Source organism: Lycorma delicatula, chromosome 1 (assembly GCF_047948215.1).
Source record: "Lycorma delicatula isolate Av1 chromosome 1, ASM4794821v1, whole genome shotgun sequence".
NCBI classification, from domain to species: Eukaryota; Metazoa; Arthropoda; class Insecta; order Hemiptera; family Fulgoridae; genus Lycorma; species Lycorma delicatula.
Window position 1 is genome coordinate 103,769,713 of NC_134455.1, and position 22,950 is coordinate 103,792,662.

At 31.1% G+C, this 22,950-nt stretch overlaps 1 protein-coding gene across 1 annotated transcript in view; it reads right to left on the minus strand.

The window, feature by feature from the left end:
- The window catches only part of kl-2 (dynein heavy chain 2, axonemal kl-2), a 408,181-nt gene that overhangs the window by 101,528 nt on the left and 283,703 nt on the right, over window positions 1-22,950 (minus strand). The window contains exons 60-67 of the mRNA XM_075354141.1: window positions 21,733-21,897; window positions 20,656-20,822; window positions 19,577-19,748; window positions 18,736-18,948; window positions 16,359-16,574; window positions 13,706-13,856; window positions 7,056-7,205; window positions 5,108-5,240 (exon numbers count right to left, since the gene is read on the minus strand). Of these exons, the coding sequence (XP_075210256.1) occupies window positions 5,108-5,240; window positions 7,056-7,205; window positions 13,706-13,856; window positions 16,359-16,574; window positions 18,736-18,948; window positions 19,577-19,748; window positions 20,656-20,822; window positions 21,733-21,897 (1,367 nt within the window). The remainder of the gene's footprint in view (window positions 1-5,107; window positions 5,241-7,055; window positions 7,206-13,705; window positions 13,857-16,358; window positions 16,575-18,735; window positions 18,949-19,576; window positions 19,749-20,655; window positions 20,823-21,732; window positions 21,898-22,950) is intronic.

Consider the following 22,950-nt stretch of genomic DNA (forward strand, 5'->3'; position numbering starts at 1 on the left):
TAAAAAATACACAATTCTTTTTTCTAATAGAGCTGATAAAAGAAATTTATAAACTATTTAAAATACATGTATTAATACAGGGCGTTTCATAATGTTCTTCAGAGTTTCGAAAATTCATTAACAAAATACTATTTCACTCATAAGAATAAAACAAGTACTGTACGAAAGAGTACTTCAAATAGGTTTTTCCACATATACTAGGCAGTTAGTAAACCATTTGCTCGCTAGGTGTCGACAGTAGTGAAAAGGGCTGCCACGGAAAGTGAGAAGTCGTTTTGTGTTAGAATTTCACTCGTCAAAGTCAGTAATTTATGTGCAACGTGCGTTTCGGTTGAAATTTCATAAGGGGCCACCAAGTGACAATTCAATTCGTGCATGGTATAAACAATTCAGTGAAACTGGTTGCTTGTGCAAGCAAAAATCAACTGGTCGTCCATCAACCTCAGAGGTCAATGTTGAACGTGTGCGTGCAAGTTTCATTCGCAGCCCGTCAAAATTGACTGCAGTTGCAGGTAGAGAATTAGGAATTCCGAAAACAACAGTGTGGGCGGTTCTTCGTAAACGTTTATTATGCAAACCTTATCATCTTCAATTAATCCAGCGTCTTTCTGATGGAAATAAAACACGTTGGCTCGATTTTTGTTTACAGTTACAGGAAAAGATGTTAGATGAAGATTTTTCAACAAGATAATTTTCAGCGATGAAGCTACTTTCCATATTAGCGGCAAAGTAAACCGTCATAACGTGTGAGTTTGGGGAACTGAAAACCCACACGTTTATGTGGAACACATTCGGGATTCTCCGAAAGTAAACTTTTTTTTGTGTGATCTCTCATGAGGCAGTGTATGCCTCAGCTACTGAACGATTTCATTTTTCAGCAAGATGGTTGTCCTGCCCATTTTCATAACGAGGTTTGACAGTACCTTAACATTACCTCGGCGCTGGATAGGACGTGCGTCTGAAGAAGACCAACACATTATGCTGTGGCCACCAAGATCACCAGACCTCACGTCATGTAATTTCTTTCTCTGGGGTTACGTGAAAGATAAGGTGTTTATCCCACCAAGCCGCACGATATCGCTGAGCTAAAGGATCGCATAATCAATGCAATCAACTCTATCGAAAATTACATGTTAGAACGAGTTTAGCAAGAGCTAGACTTTCGTGTTTATGTGTGCCGTGTCACCAGAGGAGCACATATTGAACATTTATAGATTTTAAAAAACTGTTTGAGTCCCTGCATCACCTCGTACAACTTTCATTTAGGTAAGTGAAATATTTTTTTTGTACTGAATTTTTGTAATTCCTAAGAACATTATGAAACGCTCTGTATAGCTTTTTATTTAACAGTTTATATAACTTTAAAAAAATATATTCTTAAAGCTTAAATAATGACAATTTCTCCTTCTTTCTCACCCTGTCTGCCATTTTGTTATTTTTATATAAAAATTTATATCTCAAGTTTGGATAGAGGAATCACATTATTATTTGGTAAGCGTCTTGGTAATAAAGTTTTAAAATTAGCAAAAAAATCAGGAATTAAATACCTTCGCAAATTACAAAATGGCGGCCATGTTTATTTTTCAATCTGTTATAGTTTTATAAAAATGTATGTTATTTGCTAAAATATTAAGCCTAATACAGGTGATTCAAAGAAACGGGAAATTTTAAAAATTAAATAACGTTAATGAAAAATTTTTTTTAGAAAATGAATTTTATTTCATGTAATTGTACAAATGTTGCCATTTTAGGATACATACATTTTAGTTTATTTTTTAAAGATGACATCTTGCAGGTGAGCTCCTCTTCTACGTAAACACTTATGAAGTCTCTTCGTAAAATTGTTCATGGGTTGACGTAACATCTCAACTGGAATTTCTGCAATTGCTTCTAGGATCTTTGCCTTCAGTTCTTCCGTTGTAGCAGGTCTACTGTGTAACACTTTGCTTTTAAGGTGACCCCACAAAAAGTAATCGCAAGCTGAGAGATCAGGCGATCTGGGAAGCCATCTAATGTCACCATTTCGTGAAATGACACGTTGTCCAAACAATCGGCGTACAGCTGCCATCGATATTCGTGCAGTATGTGACGTTGCTCCGTCTTGTTGAAACCAGGCTGTGTTAAGAATCGGTAGAAATCTCTTTTGTTGTTCCACAACAAAGGTTTCAAGCATGGCTATGTAACGAGCCGACGTCACTGTAATCGCAAGACCGTTGTCATCCTCAAAATAATAAGGACCTATAACACCGTAAGATGACATAGCACACCACACGGTCACTTTCTGGCTGTGCAACGGTCGCTGGTGTAGCTGCGTAGGATTTTCTTGTGCCCAGTATCTGAAATTTTGCTTGTTAACAAATCCACTGAGGTGGAAATGCGCTTCGTCTGACATCCACAGTTCGTGAACAAACTCTTCGTTATCATTTATTTATCTTCTGAAGCATTACATTACAGAATTGTGCTCGCACAACTGCATCGTTCGGTTTCAGTTCCTGGACGATCTGCAACTTGTATAGATGGTATTGCAAGTCCTTCACTAACATTCTTCAAACACTTGAACTATGCAATTGTAAAGATGCTGAGAGACGACGGATTGACCGATGTGAACTTCGTGTGACAGCATCTTGAAAAGCTTGAACATTCTGTGGTGTACGAACGGTTCGCTCACGGCCTGAAGGTTTCTTTTTCATTGCCGAACCAGTTTCCTCAAAATTAGATGTCCATGTTTTAATTGCATGTGCTGATGGAACACGGTCGTGCCGTCCCAGATTAAAATGACGGCAAAATTCTCTACGCGCTCCCTCCACACTGTCATTGTTTTTGTAAAACGCTTTGATAGCAAATGCACGTTGCGCACCACTCCAAGGATTCATGACAACTAAATGGCAGGTTAGGTTAGGGAGGCTGGGCGCCATTTATCAAGTGATACCAATCGCCCACGGCTACCAACACAACTTTCAAAATTTCCCGTTTCTTTGATTCGCCTGTATATTTAACAAAATGACATTTTGGTTTTAAAAATCGATTAACAAGTATTTAAGTTGCGGCAGAAATTTGATGTATTTTTGTGTCTGTTCACCAAAACCTTTAAGTCTCTCTGAGTTATACAAAATATTCTAATATAAAAACAAAACCAAATAAGCAAATTCTAATAAAAAAATAATAAATACAACCTTAATTATTTTTATTTCAAATTAAGTAATAATTTTTTCACACTAATAGACCCAATAATTAAAAAAAATAAAACTACCTGTGATAATCTTACATTTATTATTATAGAATATTAAGTGTACCTAAACACTTAACAATCGTTAAAATTTATAAGAGATGTTCAAAGTGTCCACCATTAGAAATTACACGTCTCCATTCTTTTTCTGAGATATTGTCTTAACTGTTCAAAAATTCCAGAAGTATTCCTAATTTCTTGAAATTCATTTTGGATTCTTTGTAGAAGATCTTCAATGTTGAGTTGAGCAAACAATAATATGTTTCAAATGGCCCCCCACAGGTATAAATCAAGAGGATTTAAGTCAGATGATCAGGCAGGCCAGGGCACTGGTCCTCTGCGGCCTATCCATTTTTCATGGAGTTTCATACAGGAAATCTGATACCAACTGACTGAAATATGCTGGAGCTCCATCGTGTTGAAATCACATATTTCCTCTTAATTGTAGAGGTAGGTCTTCCAAAAAAATATGGAAGATTTTTGGTTAAATGAGCAAGATAATTTTCTCAATTCAAAGGATTTGTTAGAATGACAGGACCCAAAAGATAGCCCATAGGAAAATACCTGGCCATATGTTCAGGGAAAATCTTTGTTGATGGCTACTTTGCAAGGTACCATGAGGATTCTTGTCGCTCCAGATACACTGGTTGTAATAGTTTTGAACACCATTCGTGTTGAAAGAAGCTTCATTTTTACATTGTTAACATGATCAACAATAATAATCGTGTAAAATTGTTCAAAACTGAAAAATTAATATCAATTGCTTTGTTAATATTATATCTTATTGTGAGAAAATTATTACTTAATATGATACTAATTTACAATACTAGAATTAACAAGAAATAAAAACAATTAATATTTAATCGAATTGAACGTAAAGTGGAGGACATGAAAACAAACACAAAATTACATCAATTTTCTGCCATAACTCTGCTATTTGTTAACAGATTTTAAAAACTTAAATGCCATTTTATTGCAAATAATAGACTTAATATTTTAGCAAATAACATAAATTTTTATAAAACTAATTTAATTTACGGAGATATAACAGATTTAAAAATAAACATGGCCACCATTTTGTAACTTGCAAAGGTAAATTTTTTTGTTAATTTTAAAACTTTATTACCAAGACGCTTACCAAATATTAATGTGATTCCTCCATCCAAACTTGAGATATGAATTATATAAAAATAACAAAATGGTGGACAGGGAGAGAATGAAGGAGAAATTGCTATTTCTCCTAAGGATATTTTTTATTTCGTTTTATAAGTAGAATTCGAAAAAGTACAGCCAGCCCACCATTTTAGAAACATTCTGTTTATTTACAAAATAGTGAAAATAGTGTAATAATAGTTATTTTATTTACTGATGACTGAATTTTCAAGCCAAACTTCTTAACTGTACTGTTTGGTCCTAAGAATTTGAGTTTAAATCATTACAATTTACAATCTAGTCACTATAGTGATTGGCGGAAGCTCTTTCATAATCATTTTAAAATTTTACACATTCTATTAATTTCTATAGATATACATAACATTCATATTTTATTATTATTGGTTTTTTGGGATTAAGATCTGACTAACTAAACATCTCTTGATTATTTAATTCATACATATTTATTATTAATACTGTTATTATTACTACTATTATTATAAGTATAATATCTATATTATAATAAACTGTTAAATTCTTAAAAAAGCTGCACCTAACTTAAGTCCAGCAAATTTTTATAAGTATTAACTCGTAAGTTTGAAATTAAGTTATTTAATAAAGATATTATAACTGAATCGCTGAAAGACGAATATTTTTTATAAACATGAATTACTACAACCTCATATTTAGAACAACTTGCACACAGGATTATAACACCTTTTACCTCACCTCAATATATCATCTTCAAGTTTAATTAATGTTCTTTTTCCAGCTGCTATATTTAAAACTAATGATACTTTTTGTTCTTCCAGCTGAGGTTTCTCTTTGCGCACAACAATCCCCAACAACTGAGCTTCCAATCCTAAAAATAAAAACTTGAAGATTTTCAATGACACAATAATAATTTACGTAGTGAAACTTCGTTATAAAATGTACAATAAAACAAAGACTATTCCATGAACTACAAATGATAGTTGTTTAGATCACTAAGAACAGTGCCATTTATATAATTTTAGAAAAAGAAAAAAGATTATTACCACATGTTAGAAATATGAATTAAACCAGGTAACAAAGTGTTTTAGTTAACATGGTTTAATAGGTCTGTGTGGAATACAGCCAGCGTTCTAAATAATCTCATCAATTTTAAATATTTGTCCAGAGTAACAGATGTTCTGAATTAATGATCATGATGTTTATTTTCCATTCAGTCTCTTTCTTAACAAAATAATTTTATCCAGTAATGTCCAAAATGTGCTTTACCTAACAAAAATTTGATTTTTTCTTTTGAAAAAAATAAAATTTTAAGTAGCATTTACACCTTCTCAACCTTTTTTCTAGTTGTTATGGAAGAAACAAATACAAGAAAGCATTTTTAATGGCTAATTTGAAATCATGTATAAAAAATATCTTTAGTCTAAATACTCTCAGATGTTGAATAGCAAGTACTATTTGAACAGTTTCAAGCACATCCCAACTAACAAAATGATTCAAAGGATTTTACAGTAGCTTTAAACATCCTTGATGTTATTAAGCATGTGATATATATAATGTGTCATCATATGATCCCACATTGCCAAAGAGAAGGCTCATTGCTCTCCATCAAAGTACTTACCGTAGAACTAAGATAAAAAAACCAGTATAAAAAATGGCTACTTTGTAAGTAATGAGAATTTGATAATAAGTATTTTTAATATAAAAATTATTTTTCTTTAAAAATACAGATACCATGGCTTGCTTTTATACATTATCGTTCAACATTAAAGAATCTGTCTTAATAATCCACAAGCTTCAAAAACACTCTTCTTGTCATACTCCTTTTGCTGCTATTCCATTAATCACTGGTTGGCAGATTTTTCTAATTTTTAATCACTTGTGATTTGGGTTAGAACTGTAAATATGAATTAACTGAAAATGAACTATCTGAATTTTTCCAGACATCAATGTCACCATTGTTGGATTCTGTGGTGAAACGTCTGTAACGTTTTAATGTATTGGCTATGTAATAATTATTACATAACAATAGAAAATATATTACACAATTATCTATATCAATAGAAAAATTGATATTCTTAATCATTATCCAATTTTGCATATTTGTACAAAAATAATTATATAGAGGTAAGACAGTAGTATATTACAATAGCATTTACAAAGTGGTCGACCTTCTATATGAGTACCAACCTCCAAAAGAAATTACTAAATGATTGTACTTCCAAGATAGCTCTCAGTTTATTAAAAGAGTTATGGGTTATTTTAGAAGATTTTTTCTGGTGAAGAAGTAAACAACTACATAATAATTCAGTATTGATCTAATCAATACAGTTTATATCTAAATGTTAGATTTAACTCTAGTATGGAAATAAACAAATTTTTAACTAGATAATATATGTATAGAAGATGTTTATGTGTCATTAGTACTCATTTTTACTGATCTGAGTATTTCTGATGATACTTTATAGATAATTAATTTAAAAATATTTGATTAAGTATAGCTTGTAAGGAACATCAGACATCAGGTTTTGTTTTTAATGTGTGACAAGTGTATTATGGCATCAGCTCATTGCTATGGTATTTGTTCAGAGTCATGTGACAAAAAAACTTTGAGATGTTTAACAATGGTATGTTAAACAAGTTCATACAATATTATATCTTTTGAGAATTCATTTGTGGTCATTACCTTCTTCTTTGATAGCAAAATTTACTAATGTTGTAGTTGTGCAGATTTCTGGAGAGAAGTGTGGATTTCCAATTTTCGTAGTAAGGAATAGTTTAAAATTTTGGTTATATAGCACCAGTCTTTCACTAAATTTTAACATATACTTTCCACCTAAAGAACAAGAGATTAAACAAATTATATACAAAATATTGCGATCTTTTTCTACTTATGATTATGATCAGATGTCTGTAAGTTTATTAAATGTTACAAAACATAAAATTTTCCTATTTATTATATTTTATGGTTCATCAGTCTGTATTTTTGTTTATATGTTTAATATTTTTTATATTTATACTAATTAATTAGAAAAAGGAAATTATTATTTACTTCAAAAATAAGCATATTTGCACTAAACCGTTAGTGATGCATTTATTACTTTTGTTTTGCAACATATCTTTTATAATGATTTTGTATAAATTTCCAAACCCTTTTTAAGGCTCTGGAAATGATCATTAAATTAATTTAAAATGTTCTGTCTGTTCTACTATGATATATCTCATTGTAATTATGGCAAGTCATTACAATGTCATTTAATTGATACATAGAGCCTCAAAATGTCTAAATAAATTTTAAGCTCAAGCAATAGAATGTTCTTAATTATTTCGGACTAGAAAAAAATTTAAATAAATACTAACTAAATAAATAAACAGAATGAAAATAAGGAATGAATAAGGATATCAACAAAAAATCATATACATTAATCTGATAAAGAAATATTCAAATCTTTCACTAAGAACTTATGAAAAATTTGCAGCATCACCGATATCCTTATTAAAGGATCTCTTGGTCTTTACATGATCAAATCAGTTGGTTGACTATTCCACACTCTGCAGGATGTTACATTATCTGTAAAGCATACACACAAACATGCCCCTTGAATACATTATGAACACAAGTTTAAAATAATACTTTAAATAAGAAGGACCTATATTTTTAACAAATAGCTACAGATTTTTGGGAAGAGGAAAGGACTGAAATCATGCTTTTTCAATCAAATATATAGTTGTATCTTGGTTACAAAATCATATGCCAAATAATGTATTTGTAATTAAGCTTTATATCAAGGTTGAGCATATTTAAGTTTCAATGAATCTTATAAATGGTATTAAAAAATCTGTTTATAAACTCAAATTTAATTTTTTAATTATAATTTTTCAGGTACGTAATTGAAGTTTAGTATATGGTGCAAAATGAAACTTAACATCATTAAAAAATCAAATAAACCTGTTTTGTAGTGAAAAAATAGAGTGAACAAAAAAATATTCAGTCAAAACATCAGAAAAAAAGAACTTCTTGGATCCAGGAAGAGACTTGTTCATTATAAGCTCTTTTAAACACTATTCCTTTTATTATTCTAGAAAAGGGAAGGATGAATTATGAAGACTAGCAAGTTAGAGTGATACAGAGTCTGATAATAATCATCTGACGAATAATGCAATCAAATAGCATTCACTTGGCAGTTAAAGTAAGATTATCTGTCTTTATTGGATGAAGCATTCAGAAGAATTTAGATAAAAAATAATAATAATAATGGCTGTTTGGAGACATACCAGTATAACTAGTTGTCTGAAGGTGTACAGCATACAAGTTTAGTAGGATCTTAAGTATAGTAACGCCTTAACTGAAAACTTCATTTAAAAATGAAGACCGTATCTGAAGAAAATTCCATTGACATCAGAAAATGCAAACATGTTAATAAAATGCCAATTTTCTCACACAAAATGTATTGTAAGAAAAAAATCGATCAAAAAAGATGCCTACCTTTTCTATAATAATCTGTGCTCAAGTTACTCATCTGGAGCTAAGTTGAGTAAAAAAGAAAAGGCTAAATTCTTACTATTAAACTGGAAGACAAAAGGAAGAAATATAATTAAGAACAAAATAACGAAAAAAGGAACATTATCTCCAGATTCATTTTTCAGAACATGTAGAAGACTTACCAACAAATGAAAAATTAATCTTGCAAGTTCTGTTTAAGATTTTACACTAAGAAAAGACTTATGAAATTTAGTTACTGAAATATTTGTTCTTCTCCCAAGAAAATGTTTGACATAGTTTTACTCTGGTTACTTCAACTTTCATTTTAAACTGAAGATTCCAGGACTTTCTATTGGTTACGAAGACTGATGATTTATCTGATGCCTTTAAATAACAGTATTTTTTTTATTAAGATTTTGAAGATGAGGGATAAACACAAATGTTAGTGAGAATAATTATTATATTTATAATTATATTATCATAACAATCATTTATCATGAAAAATTAGGAGTTTGTTTGGTTTGCTTTGTCCACAAGAAACTGTTAAATTATTAAATCTATGCCAAGCAGTACAACCAGAATATTTTCATTCCATTACCATTGTTTTGCTGTGAAGTCTATTTCTCTTGATTGAGGAAGTACAGAAAAAATTATATTTGTGTTAAAATTAGATTATTCTTTACAAAATGCCCAAGAATTGTAGAAAATATTACACTGAAATAGATTTGAGGAAATTGCTGAAATTTGTAGTGCCAGTATTGGCACTGTCCATTCTGAATTACAGCAAAGTGTGTTCAAGTTAAATTCAGAGACATAAAATCAGTCACCTGATTCACATTTAAACTAATATGGAACTTAATGTGTGGTTTTTAGTGAAAGGCAATTTTATTTTAGATTTCATAACTTGTGATTCAATATTTTGATCCGGAATCTAACTGTCAAAGTATGGAATGGAAACATCAGAATTTGCACCACGGAAAAGTTCAAAACTCACACATCAGCTTGTAAAGTGATTTGGAACTATGATGGCTCAATTTATTATGATTATTTGGAAGAACAATGTACTCTCAAGAGTGAGCACTAATGTGAAAAGTAGAAAATGAAGTGATACAATGGGGAAATTTCCTGGGGTTCTATAAAAGGCATAATTCTTCTGCATGATAATGTCCTCCTCGTACCGCTCAAAGACATGGGGTAGCTATCCAAAAGTTCTCCCTCTATGAATCATGAGACCTTGCAGATGGTGAGGGGGTTTGAGTGTCACATCAACATCAGTCAATCTTCTGAGTACTATACAACTGAAAGCAATTGAAAACTACGGCTGTCCTTTTTTCCAAGAAAATATAGCTCTCTGTATTTTCATGTAATAAAGATGGAGATGCCTTCCTTGGTAAAATATTTTGGAGGCAAACTACTCACCTGTTCGGATCTCCTGGTGGGGACTATTAAGGAAGGGGTCACCATAAAATTAAAAATTAACATTCTACGAGTTGGAGCATGGAATATTAGGAGTCTATAAAAAGTTGGTAGATTAGAAAATTGAAAGAAGGAAATTGATAGGTTAAATGTAGATGTAGCAGGAATTAGCAAGGTTTGGTGAGAAGAGTTAGTTGACTTTAGGTCAGGTGATTTTGGAATAATTAACTCAGCGTCAAATATAGGGCAGGCCGGAATAGGTTTTGTAATGAACATGAAGACAGGGAAGAGAGTAGAGTATTTCAAAAAGGTTAGCGATAAAATCATTGTAATAAGGATAAAATCAAAACCTAAGCCTACAACAATTGTTAACATCTATATGCCTACAAGCATCCATGAAGAGGATGAGGTAGAGTGTGTATACGAAAAGAAATTGACGAAGCAATTACACATAAAGGGGATGAAAAGTTGATAATAGTTGGAGATAGGAATCCAAGCATGGGGAAGGGCAAGGAAGGAAATATTGTGGGTGAATATGGGTTGGGCAAAAGAAATGAAAGAGCTGACTGACTTATTGAGTTTTGTACGAAGTATAATTTAGTAATTGCCAACACTCAGTTTAAAAATCATAATAGAAGAATATACTCATGGAAAAGGCCTGGTGATACTGCAAGGTATCAGATAGATTATCAGGTTAAACAAATTTAGAAATCAACTCCTCGCTGCAAAGCATATCCTGGAGCAGATATTGATAGCAACCACAATTTAGTGATAATGAAAGGTAGATTGGGGTTTAAAAACCTGAAGAAAAGGTGTCACATGATTGGTGAATTTAGAGAAGCTTGAGGAAGAAGAGGTAAAGAAAATTTTTGAGGAGGACATTGCAAGAGGTCTGAGTAAAAATAATAAGGTAGAAAAAATAGAAGAAGAATGGTAGAATGTTAAAAAGGAAATTGTTTAATCAGCAGAAGTGAACATAGGTAAAACAAAGACAACTAGGAGAAAAACTTGGGTATCAGAAGATATATGTTGTAGCTGATAGATGAACATAGAAAGTACATGAATGCTAGTGATGAAGAAGGTAAAAGGAATTATTGACAATTAAGAAGTACTAAAACAGGAAGTGCAAATTAGCAAAAGAAGAGTGGAAAAGTGTTCAGAAGTGGAAAGAGAAATGATCATTGATAAAATAGACAGAGCATACAGAAAAGTTACGGAAATTTTTGTGGTACATAAATTAAAATCTAACAATGTGTTAAATAAAGAGGGTATACCAATTTATAGTACGAAAGAAAAGGTCGATAGGTGGGTGGAATATATTGAAGAGTTACACGGAGGAAATTAGTTAGAAACTAGAGTTATAGAGCAAGAAGAGGAAGTCAAAGAGGATGAAAAGGGAGATACAATACGGATATCTGAATTTAATAGAGCATTAAAAGATTTGAATGGCAGAAAGGCTCCTGGGATAGATGGGATATCTGTAGAATTACTGCACAGTGCAGGTGAGGAAGTCATAGATAGATTATAAAACCTGGTGTGTAATATTTACGAAAAAGGGGAAATTCTGTCAGACTTCAAAAAGAATATTATTGTCATGATATCAAAGAAAGCAGGAGCAGATAAATGTGAAGAATACAGAAAAATTAGCTTAACTAGCCATGAATCAAAAATCTTAATTAGAATTCTGTATAGAAGAATTGAGAGGAGAGTGGAAGAAGTGTTAGGAGAAGGCCAGTTTGGTTTCAGGATAAGTATAGGGACAAGAGAAGCAATTTTAGGCCTCAGATTAATAGTAGAAGGAGAATAACGTAGACTGGAATATCAAATGTTCAACATTTTAAAAAATTTAGGGTTCAAGTATAGATATAGAAGAGCAATTGCTAACATTTACAGGAAACAAACAGCAAGAGTATTAGTCAAAGAACATAAAAGAAACTGTAACAAGTAAGGAAGTTCGACAAGGATGTTCTCTATCCCCATTACTTTTTAATCTTTACTTAAAACTAGCAGTTAATGATGTTAAAGAACAATTTAGATCTGGAGTAACAGTACAAGGTGTACTGTTACACTACTGATGCTACAGTAATTCTAGCTGAGAGTAAAAAAGATTTAGAAGAAACAATGAATAGCTGTGCATGGATGAAATTCTACACAAGAACTACCGCATGAAAACATGAATAAAATGAAAGTAATGAAATGTAGTAGAAATAATGTAGATGGACCACTGAATATAAAAATAGGAAGTGAAAAGATTATAGAGGTTGAAGAATTCTGTTATTTAGGAAGTAGAATTACTAAAGGACAAAACAGGAGCGGTATAAAATGGTAAATAGCACAGGTGAAACAAGCTTTCAGTCAGAAATATAATTTGCTTACATCAAATTTAAATGTAAGGAAAACATTTATGAAAGTATATGTTTGAAGCACAGTTTTATATGGAAGTGAAACTTCCAAATGATGAAGTGTTGTGGCAGATTGATGAAGAATAAAGCATTTGGAAAAGTATAGTTAAAAGACAAGACAGACGTCTAAGCCACATATTAAGGCATCCTGGAATATTCACTTTGATATTGAAAGGACAGGTAGATGGGAAAAATTGTGCAGGCAGGCAACACTTGGAATATGTAAAACTAATTATTAGGGATGTAGGATGTAGGGTGTGTATCAAAATGAAACAACTGGCACTAGATAGGGAATTTTGGAGAGTTGCATCAGACCAGTCAAATGATTGAAGGCAAAAAAAATTAAAAAGTTGGGTTTGGAGGTGTTTAATATCCACCTTACAGTTAAGGGATTATGTTTAAAATTAGTGATAGTTTTATAGTCACTGAATTAATAATATTTATTTATTTATACAATCTCTTTAATTACTGAATAATCCTTGAACTTTATTAAGTTAAGTACCTTTATTTATTGTAGGAATAACAAAGTGATGATAGCTTTTCATTGTAAATCGTGATTTTTTAGGCTTTTATCTCTTTTTGAAACCAGTAAATATTCCATAGATTTAATATTATCAACAAAAACTGACATACAAATGAACACTTTCAAAATGGAATTTATGGAAGCATAGGAATGGTAATTTTTATTTTGAAAATTTATTATGCCATTTTTAGAATGCAACCAAAATCTAACTGATTTCAAATTAAGGAAGCTGAAATCTAAAAATAGAGACCTGTAGATCCACCCAGGTTTAGTCTATCCCAAAAATTTAAAATAATTGTCAGGAGCTCCTATGTTTGTACTACATCAAATGCTAGCAATTTAGTTAGTAATAAATTTCACATTTACTAATAAAATAACTTAAAGTAGGTTGCAAATGAACAAAGCAATTCATAGAAAATAATTTTTAAAATTATATAAAATGCAATAAAAAAAGGATGTGAATTGTAAATTAATGTAGTAATTTACTATATAGAATGCATTCAACCACTAACCTTGCATAACAATGTTTTTCTGTAGGACAGGAGTTAATGAAGGATCCAGGACTTCAGAGACATTCTGAATCAATACCGGAGTTCCATTCGTAATAGCTTGTTCTAACATTTTCAGATAATTGGGTTGATTAAGGTCTAAGACTACTAACCCCTGTGAAGAGCAAAGAAAGAAACACAAGTTATAATGGCCAGAGGTGATAATATATCCATAATAAAAAATTAATAAAACTTTGTAATTAAAGAATTTGTGGACAAAAATAAAACAATTCAAGACAGTAAATATTGTGTTAAAATAATTGAAGAAACTTAAAGTAAAATTTTTTCTACTTAACAAATGAATTTTGGGTGAATACTTAATACAGAAAAACTCTTGTAGATGAGCACATGTTTATCAACATGCCCTACATGACTACCATGCCCTCGGTAGTGGGGTTACCCCCCATGCCGACAACGGCTCCTCCGCCATTCAACTTGCTGTACTAACCAAACTGACCAAGACTCGCTGCCAATACGCCTACCTCCGACCAATCAAATGTCCCGGCTGAGACCCTAGCCACCCAGGAACCTACTCCATTTAATCACCTTCAGCCGACCTACATAATGCAAGAAAAAGGAGGAAACCGGTCACCATCAACCATTCTCCACAGACCTTTCAATTATAACTCAGAGATCCAGAAAGGAGTTAACCCTCTCAAGTTCCTTAACTACTCTGGTACGTTAAGCCTCGAACCGGGGACAGACATAGAGGACATGGTCCACTATGTCGTCAACCCCACAATCCGAGCACAGGCCCGAATCTATTAAACGAAATCTAGCTGAACTTCCCCTAAAGGCACCATGCCCAGAAAGGAATTGTGTAATGTACCAATTGGGGGAAATCCACCTAACCACACACAAATCAGTCAGTTGGGAATATACCATGCATGTAATAACCAGTAGGAGAGTCCTGGCCTGCCAAGATGCAGAACCTTGGTCCTCAATCTCCCACATATGTTCTGGAGTAAGAAGATTATCCTTCTTGGAAATATAATATTGCTTACGTTCAGTGTCAAGAATCTGTTGGCTTAATGCCTGCAATAACACAGACAGCCTCTCATGAGACAGTCCTGTTAAAAAAAGGAGATGCTTACAGGGGCATGGAGAAAATTATTTTACAAATTTCACTACTAAAAATTCTACAAATTTCATCTGCTAAGAAAATGTAATTGAATTCTAAGGCTACCACAGTTATTTTTGTTTGTATCAGTCCAAAGTTTTTTCAAAAGAATAATATAGACTATGGTAACTAGTTAAAAAGTAATTACGGCAAAATGGGCACTTTGATGTAGAGGATAACAGTCATGCAGAATTGTTATCAGTGAAAAAGTCTTCTAACAATAAATTTCCAATAAGTCTCATCTCAGGTTAAAATGTCTTTACAGCAGAGTTTCAGTAACTTTCTTAAAAGATGTCGTTCATCACAAATTGTTGTGATTAAAAGTTTTGTCACAGGTGCTGTCAGGTACAGACTAGTGACAGCTGCTTCCAAATGCAATAATATCCCAATAGTAAAAAATAACTTTTTGTACATTATAATATTCACTGAAAGACTATTTTAACCTCCAAAGTGTTCAAAAAGGTTGTAAAATTACACATTGTTTTAGGAAAATAAAGTTGCATGATTTTTAAAACTGTTATGAGTCAACAACTAGGAAGATTACCATTGGAAAAATAAGGGCAATAGATTCTACAATACTTGTGAAAAAAATGATAATTTCACAAAAAAAAAAAATTTTCAAGCAGCAATGCACACAAACTAAATAAAAAATAGGGGGTTGAACATGGACTCTACCTATATATGTCAACGTATTTATTTTACCATCAAATAAAATGAGTAAAGTATCCATCACGTGGGCAAGTAAAAAAAATATGTCTAAGTAAAAACAAGCACAATTAAAATAAATTGAAAGGGAATTTGATAGTGTTGAGTATAACACAATGAAGGAAAATGTGTCATATTTTTATACAGGAGTGGCACACACAGTATTCAAAATCACCAGGAGACAGCAGTGATCCGTAGCTTAACTCTGTAAAAAAAAAAGAATACTTCTTTACAGTAACTGTCTTACGCTGATAATTACCAGAGTAATAAACTAGCTTTAATGTGGTACAACTAACTGTTGAGAATTATCAACCACTCATTCTATTTTACCTTAGGCATTCATTCAGTCAGGTAAGGTAACACATTTGATAATGAACATCTGAATTCAAGCTTCCTTAGTAGCTACATTGAATCTAATTGCCTGGGATTTCTAGATAACAGAATCTCAGCAGAAATTGACACATCGTATCAATGAAATTATGAGGGTTCACAAGTGTGACATAGAATTCAGCATAAAATTTACTGCACTGGTGAGGAATACTGAACATTTAAATTCTGAAACCAACTACAAAGGAACGCTAAAATAAATCACCCTGCTTAGATCATTGGTGTAAATTTCTATAACCATATTTATCTGACAGAAGTACATGAAAGTATTCTAACAAAAAAATCTTACAACCTTATTTGTATAATTTTATACCTTAAACTAACTAAAAACAATCTTTTAAAAAATGCATATGCATAATAAAACTTATAAAATAACAGTAGTTTGCTTTATATTGTTATAATCACCATTGGTCCTTCTTTGTTTTTAATCCACCTCCATGCTTGACATTGTGGATCAATAACCAAAGGCCAACGAGACCCCATAGTAACAATAATACCATTTTCTGTGCTGAATGAATCTGAAGGAAGACCTTGAATATTCCACTCCCTTATAGTAGTTGGGTCCACCAGAAAAGCTATTAAATCAAACCTTGGTGAACACTCAACTTCAGTTTCAGAGATCTGTTGACAAATAATTAAACAATAATCAACCTGAATTATGGTTATCTTCTAAAAAGTGCATATTAAAAAAGATGAAAACTTATGAAATGCTGAAGCAGAGGGTTTATTCAATGTGCCAAGGTTTGGCAGCTATGCCAAAGATTTTCACATTCTAATACCAAAATTATAAGTTTAAATTAGAACAAATGATAAATATAGTATATTGCTTCATGATACAACAGAAAGAATATTTATGTTTTTGTTTTACACTTTCTGTACTAGTCATATTTATAGCTATTACATAGGAAAACCAACCAATGGAACTGGTGACCAGAAGCGCAATTTTGTAAGGTTGAATGTCAACACCTTTTTGATGGGCTTTTGCACTGATCAAATCAGTGGTAATGACAACAGGTATATTATTTAACTTCCCACCTCTTTCCTTAGTATGTTTGGTATATGACTCACATCTTATTATTTTTTTTTTTATTGTAAATTTTCACTAGTATGAATTACTTGAATTGTGGTTATTAGCTATGCACTAAACAATAACAAGCACTGTTTTAACTCTGTGATGATCTAGAGTAAAGATATTAAATGTAGCTTTGAGGAGTAACCCACTGGCTTGGTCTAGTGGTGAACATGTTTTCCTAAATCAACTGATTTGGAAGTCGAGAGTTCCAGCATTCAAGTCCTAGTAAAGTCAGTTATTTTTACACGGATTTGAATACTAGATGGTGGATACTGGTGTTCTTTGGTGGTTGGATTTCAATTGACCACACATCTCAGGAGTGGTCGAACTGAGACTGTACAAGACTATACTTCATTTACACTCATACATATAATCCTCATTCATCCTCTGAAGTATTATCTGAAAGGTAATTACCAGAGGATAAACAGGAAAAAGAAAGAAAGCTTTGAGGAGTATTTTTAGTTTATTTAGCACCCTTTATTTTCCAGAATGCTATTTCCTCAACATTCCAGGCATTGTTTTATCATCAAAATAAGTGAAATTTGCCATCTAACCCAGAAGCCAGGATACTTGTAATTTTTGAGAATGGCTATATTTGCAAGAATGATTTGTTTCATATCAGGTTGTCTTTAGCCTTATGTTGATGATGCTAACATACAAATTTGAAGCATAATTTATATTCCTTTGTCAACTGAATGTCAAAACGCTTTTTACTACAAAAAAATAAATTAAGACAGATTCTGATCACAGACAGTAAAGGTGAAGATTTTATTTTGAAAATTTCGCTAAAAAACTAATTATTAAACAGAATCTCTAACAATTTACATATATAATGAATGCACTCATCATTATTATGGTACAAGTGCTCATTAAAAAGAAAAAAAACATTTTTTTATTTTTATTAAAGATGAAGGTAAGTAACTGCACAAATATACACATAAATATATATTTACACACAAATACATCCCCATGCATGTTGTTTATTTTAATTAATTACCATAGTATTTATTGCATTTAAGTATAATCCCAGCATTTAAGTATAATTCCTCAAGGGGAACAGATTGTTGAGCCCCATGAAATATGGTGGGCATTAACATCTCCCACTATTGTCGACAGTGATGGTATTTGGATGAGGAGATTTTGTATATCTTGTGCAACGAACTTGGAGTTTGATGAGAGATATGTACATATTGCAGATGAAAAGGGATAGAGATTTTTATGGTGACTGATGTGGGCAGCTAGTGGTATCCTTGTACCTGATAACCTAGTCTTGAATGAAGATAGCAACCCCACCACTTTCTTTATCAATAAAACAGTCGTACCTCTCACAGAAATAGCCCCTGAATGTTACTTAGAAGCACATTATTAGAGGTTCTTGAGCATGGATCAATACTCTAATGTCCTCAATGTGAGATTGAAGATCTTGAATGTTCCACTGGATAATATTCATATATGAAGGTAACACAATAGAAACCTATACATAATTCCATACTTATATATACCATTCTTGAAATGGTGTGTGAATTCCAGATGTTCATATATACTCATGCAGGACATCCAAATGTACAGCTGCTTGATCAATAAGTTTTTGAAGCTGTTATAGGATGCAATTAATTTGTGTTAATGAAGTTTTATAAATTCAACACAATCATATAATAAACAATTTTATTATATTACAAAAATAAATAAGAGAACTGAAAAATAAAGTACCGTTTCTTTCCAAGTAGTCATAAGTCTTTCTCTGTATTGAGATAAAAATGGGCCCATGTATGAAACAAATGCCGTCCCAAGAAGGCAATCTCCAGGAAGAAAATCAAACTGACGATCTAAATCTGCTACAGTTTGTTCCCACCTCACTCTCTCACCAGACAAGCCACTTAGAAGTTGCCCAGCTCGTTCTAATTTTAATCTAAGTAACTCTGCCTATAATAAATAAAATAAAAGATAAGACAGAGAAAAGTATATTAAAATTTAATTATGTAAGATTTTGTATACCTGTATAAAACTTATCATAAAAGAACATTTGTTGTTATATTATTAATTATTCTACTGTTTAATTATAGAAAGTTTTTTAATTACTATTAATTTATATAATAAAAACAGCTTTTATAAATAGAACTGTTATTTACTTATTCCAGAAATAAAAATATGGCACACAATTACATTTTCTTAATGATAGATGAATATACTACGTATATAATTTCCATATGCCATGGAGGTTACAAAGGTAGGCAGGCAAGTAGTGTAAATTAATTTTTTTTTATAAAATTATGAAAAATAAAATCTACCTTTAAAAGACTTTGTCTCCATATTTATCATTAAAATAAAGTTAACACCACCTTCAAATATTTACATTTTTTTCTTAAAAACTGATATATCATTCATTAAATTTGCATTATAAACATATAAATAGTAAGCTAAAAATAACATTTTGAAAAAAGGGGCATGTGTGGTATGTATACTAGCGTATTATGAGTGTGTGGGGAGACAACATAGGTAGGGCACTATGACTAACATAGCCACAAATTATTATAGTACATCTTAGCCATACCTTTTGTCTTAGTTCTTCTTTCATTGCAAGTTTTTCTTCATAATCTTTCCTTAATTTTTCTAACAAGCGTTGCAGTTCTTCTAACTTTGCCATAGCTTCTGCTAATGCTGCCTGCTTTTCATGTAGAGATTTCAAAGCTTCATCTAGTTTTGCTTTCTTTGGAGCTACAATCCTATTAGCAGAAAGACATTTAATAATTCTGTTGTTGCTCTTGGTAGTCAAAAGTGGTAAAAGTTATACAAAATTAATACTTCTGATCACAAACTATACCAAATCAAAATTTTAAAATATGATTTTTTATTAATTTCAATATGCTTTTAACTGTACTCATATTGCATATAAAAATGACTCTTATTATATATCAAAAACAGCTTCCTAATTTTGTTTAATTTAGGGTTCTTTATAATGATTTTTTAATCCGTAATAAACATTTATTTAAATTGAGAGTTTCGATGTAGTTTAAATTTGATTTTGTTTGCCATCAAAATTTTCAGTTCGGTCTTAAAATTAAACAGTACACTTTTTACATGTAATTTAATTAACATTATAATCTATAATAAACATCACAACATACTTAAACTGGTAAGAATTAAGTATCGGGAAAGAAATTGCATTAGAAGGATATTTAAAAAAGACTATTCCTACAGTGACAGTAATAATAATTTAACTATCTATTCAATAGGTATTCTTCATTCCTTTCTATTCTGAGAAAATATTTTAATGTTTACTACAACCTGAATTTTTGTTTTGTGTTCTAAACATGATCTTCCTTCAAATGAATTATCCCCAATATAATACTTTATTACAAAATAGAAAATATGGCAAAATATTTATTCTTAAAATAAAATAAATTTCAACTTATCATTCAAGTTTCTTTTATGATTTTTCCACAAGTTTCGCACTTTATTTTTCATATCTTACTTTTTAATAACCTATCTGATTTTTAACATGTGGTATTAACCACATTTCAAAAGCTACTACTACTCTTAAGAAAAAATAATTCTAGAATAAGCTAATTTTCTTCCCTTTAACATACTAATGAAAAAAACAGTCATATAAAAAAACACATACAATCTTACCTGTATACTTTACCATACTTTTCAATAGCTCGTACCCATAAACAAAGAGATTTAGCAGCAACAGAAACAATGCCTACTTTATCAGGTTCAAATTCTTCATTTGATGTATACACTGCAATCTTTTTCAGTGTCTTATCTGATATATGATCTTTATCAAAATCCTTCAGCTGAAAAAAATGCAGCCAAACCACACAGTACAGTAATCCTAAACATAGCATAAAGTGATTTAAAATTTTTTACACTACATAACCAACTGCTTTAAAATGAATTATTTTTCATTTAAGCATAGTTTGATAAATTCATAAAATAAATAATTACTTTCATTGTAGAGAGTGATACAATATGAATGAATCAACAAATCTTACATTAAGTAAATTATGGCCAAGTCAACAGCATAAGGTGCTTTCCAAGAACTATACCAGTTATAAAATTTTAGATCCTATTATACATTTATGTTGTTAGGGTAAAAATCATGATATAAATTGAAAATCTTCTTCAAATGAATTAATTATATATATATATATATATATATATATATATATATATATATATATATATATATATATATAATTATTTTATATATTTATGTAATAATTAGTATGTGACATATTGCACCTCTTAACAAAGATTTATAAGAGAAAAACACTTGAGAATTTACAGATGTTTGGAAACTAGTGTATTTGTCTTTGGAGAATATTAGAAGGAATATTTATAAAAATGCTGGCCTTTTAGTATGTTGCTAAAAATTCCATTGTTAATTTTGTATTTCTACATTTTCTTTGGAGTCATGGGTCAGATAACTGTTCTGACACTATTCTCACTTTGGCTAATTAAATTGACGCTCAAAGGGGTGAAATAATATGGTTTTATAATAATTAAGGTCAATAATTGTGGCAGAGGAAAAAATCTATTAATTGATTTTTAAATCATGATTACTATGATTTATTTTTCAAATAATGAAACCTCTCCAAAATATTGTTAGATGAAACAGTGGTTACATTTCAAAACAATAAAGTTCTTTTACAAGCAATACAGTTATAAAAGAAAATAAACAATCACAAAAAGTTAAAAACTGACCTGATTTAAAAAGTTAACATCACCAAGTTGACGTTTAGCTTCAGCCCATGTTGGTTCTACTCCTTTTAATATCATCACAGCTTCCATTACCATTTCCACTCTTGCTGGAGGTCTACCATAGGATCGTATCTCTGTTATATCCTTTTTATTTAATGCTTCCAGAGCCTAGACAAGGTAGAAGTATTCAAAAACTGAGGCAAAGCTCAACATTACACAACTTCCAATACTTAAAATCAAATCAAAAAAGGAATTTTCAATAAATAACTTTCAACAAAGTTGTAATATTGTATTACAGTTTACCAACATAATTAAAGTGAAAATTAATAAGAACAAAACTGATCATAACTCTGATTGGGTCAGCTTGTAACATAACACCCTCCACATCAATTCCTTCTACTCTCCTCTGTGTTGTGTACATTCTTTTGCCCCATCTTCAAATACCATATCCCTTGGTCTCTTCCCCACTTCCATTTCATGTACCCTGCTAGTTATGTATCCCTCTTTCCTCTATTTTTTTTTGCAAGGTTATAAAATTTTATCCTGGACTGCTATTTTAAGCTGTCCTTAATTGTAAAGCTTATCCTTATTCTTAAGCTTATCCTTTATTATAAAATTCCTGACTTTTTCATTTCTCATCCATTCTATTATTAAAATTTCAATTGCATTCATCAGAAATTTGATTTTGAAAACTTTCTTTCTTCCAGAAATCCCTGCTCCAAATCTAATTCCTTTATCATGAATACATACAATCACCTTACTCTCTTCTAACTTCCTAGCCATCTACTTTACTTCTTAGAAACTTGGTTGATAACAATTGTTTAAAATTTCTCAGCTATTCTAAAAGTAAATTCATCTAATCTTTCAGGTATTGATCGTGCTTTTAATACAGGTATACATCATGCTTTTAATTTATAATCAAACATTAAATCTCATTCCATAACTCTGACAGTTATATTGGGTCAATCATTATTGAAATAATCTACTAGATCAATATTCCTTCTCCATCTTCCCTAGTATCATCAAATTTTGTTCATCATTGGTATAAATAAAAAGGACGAGAAGCAAAGTTTCCTGTTTTAAGGTATTGCTCTGTTACATATATGATTTTTCTTCTGCTATTTTTACACTTAATACAGTACATCTGCACACACTATATGACAGCCTTCCTGATTATAAGGTCACCAGCATGCGCTTGCAACTGCCTCATCATAATTGTCT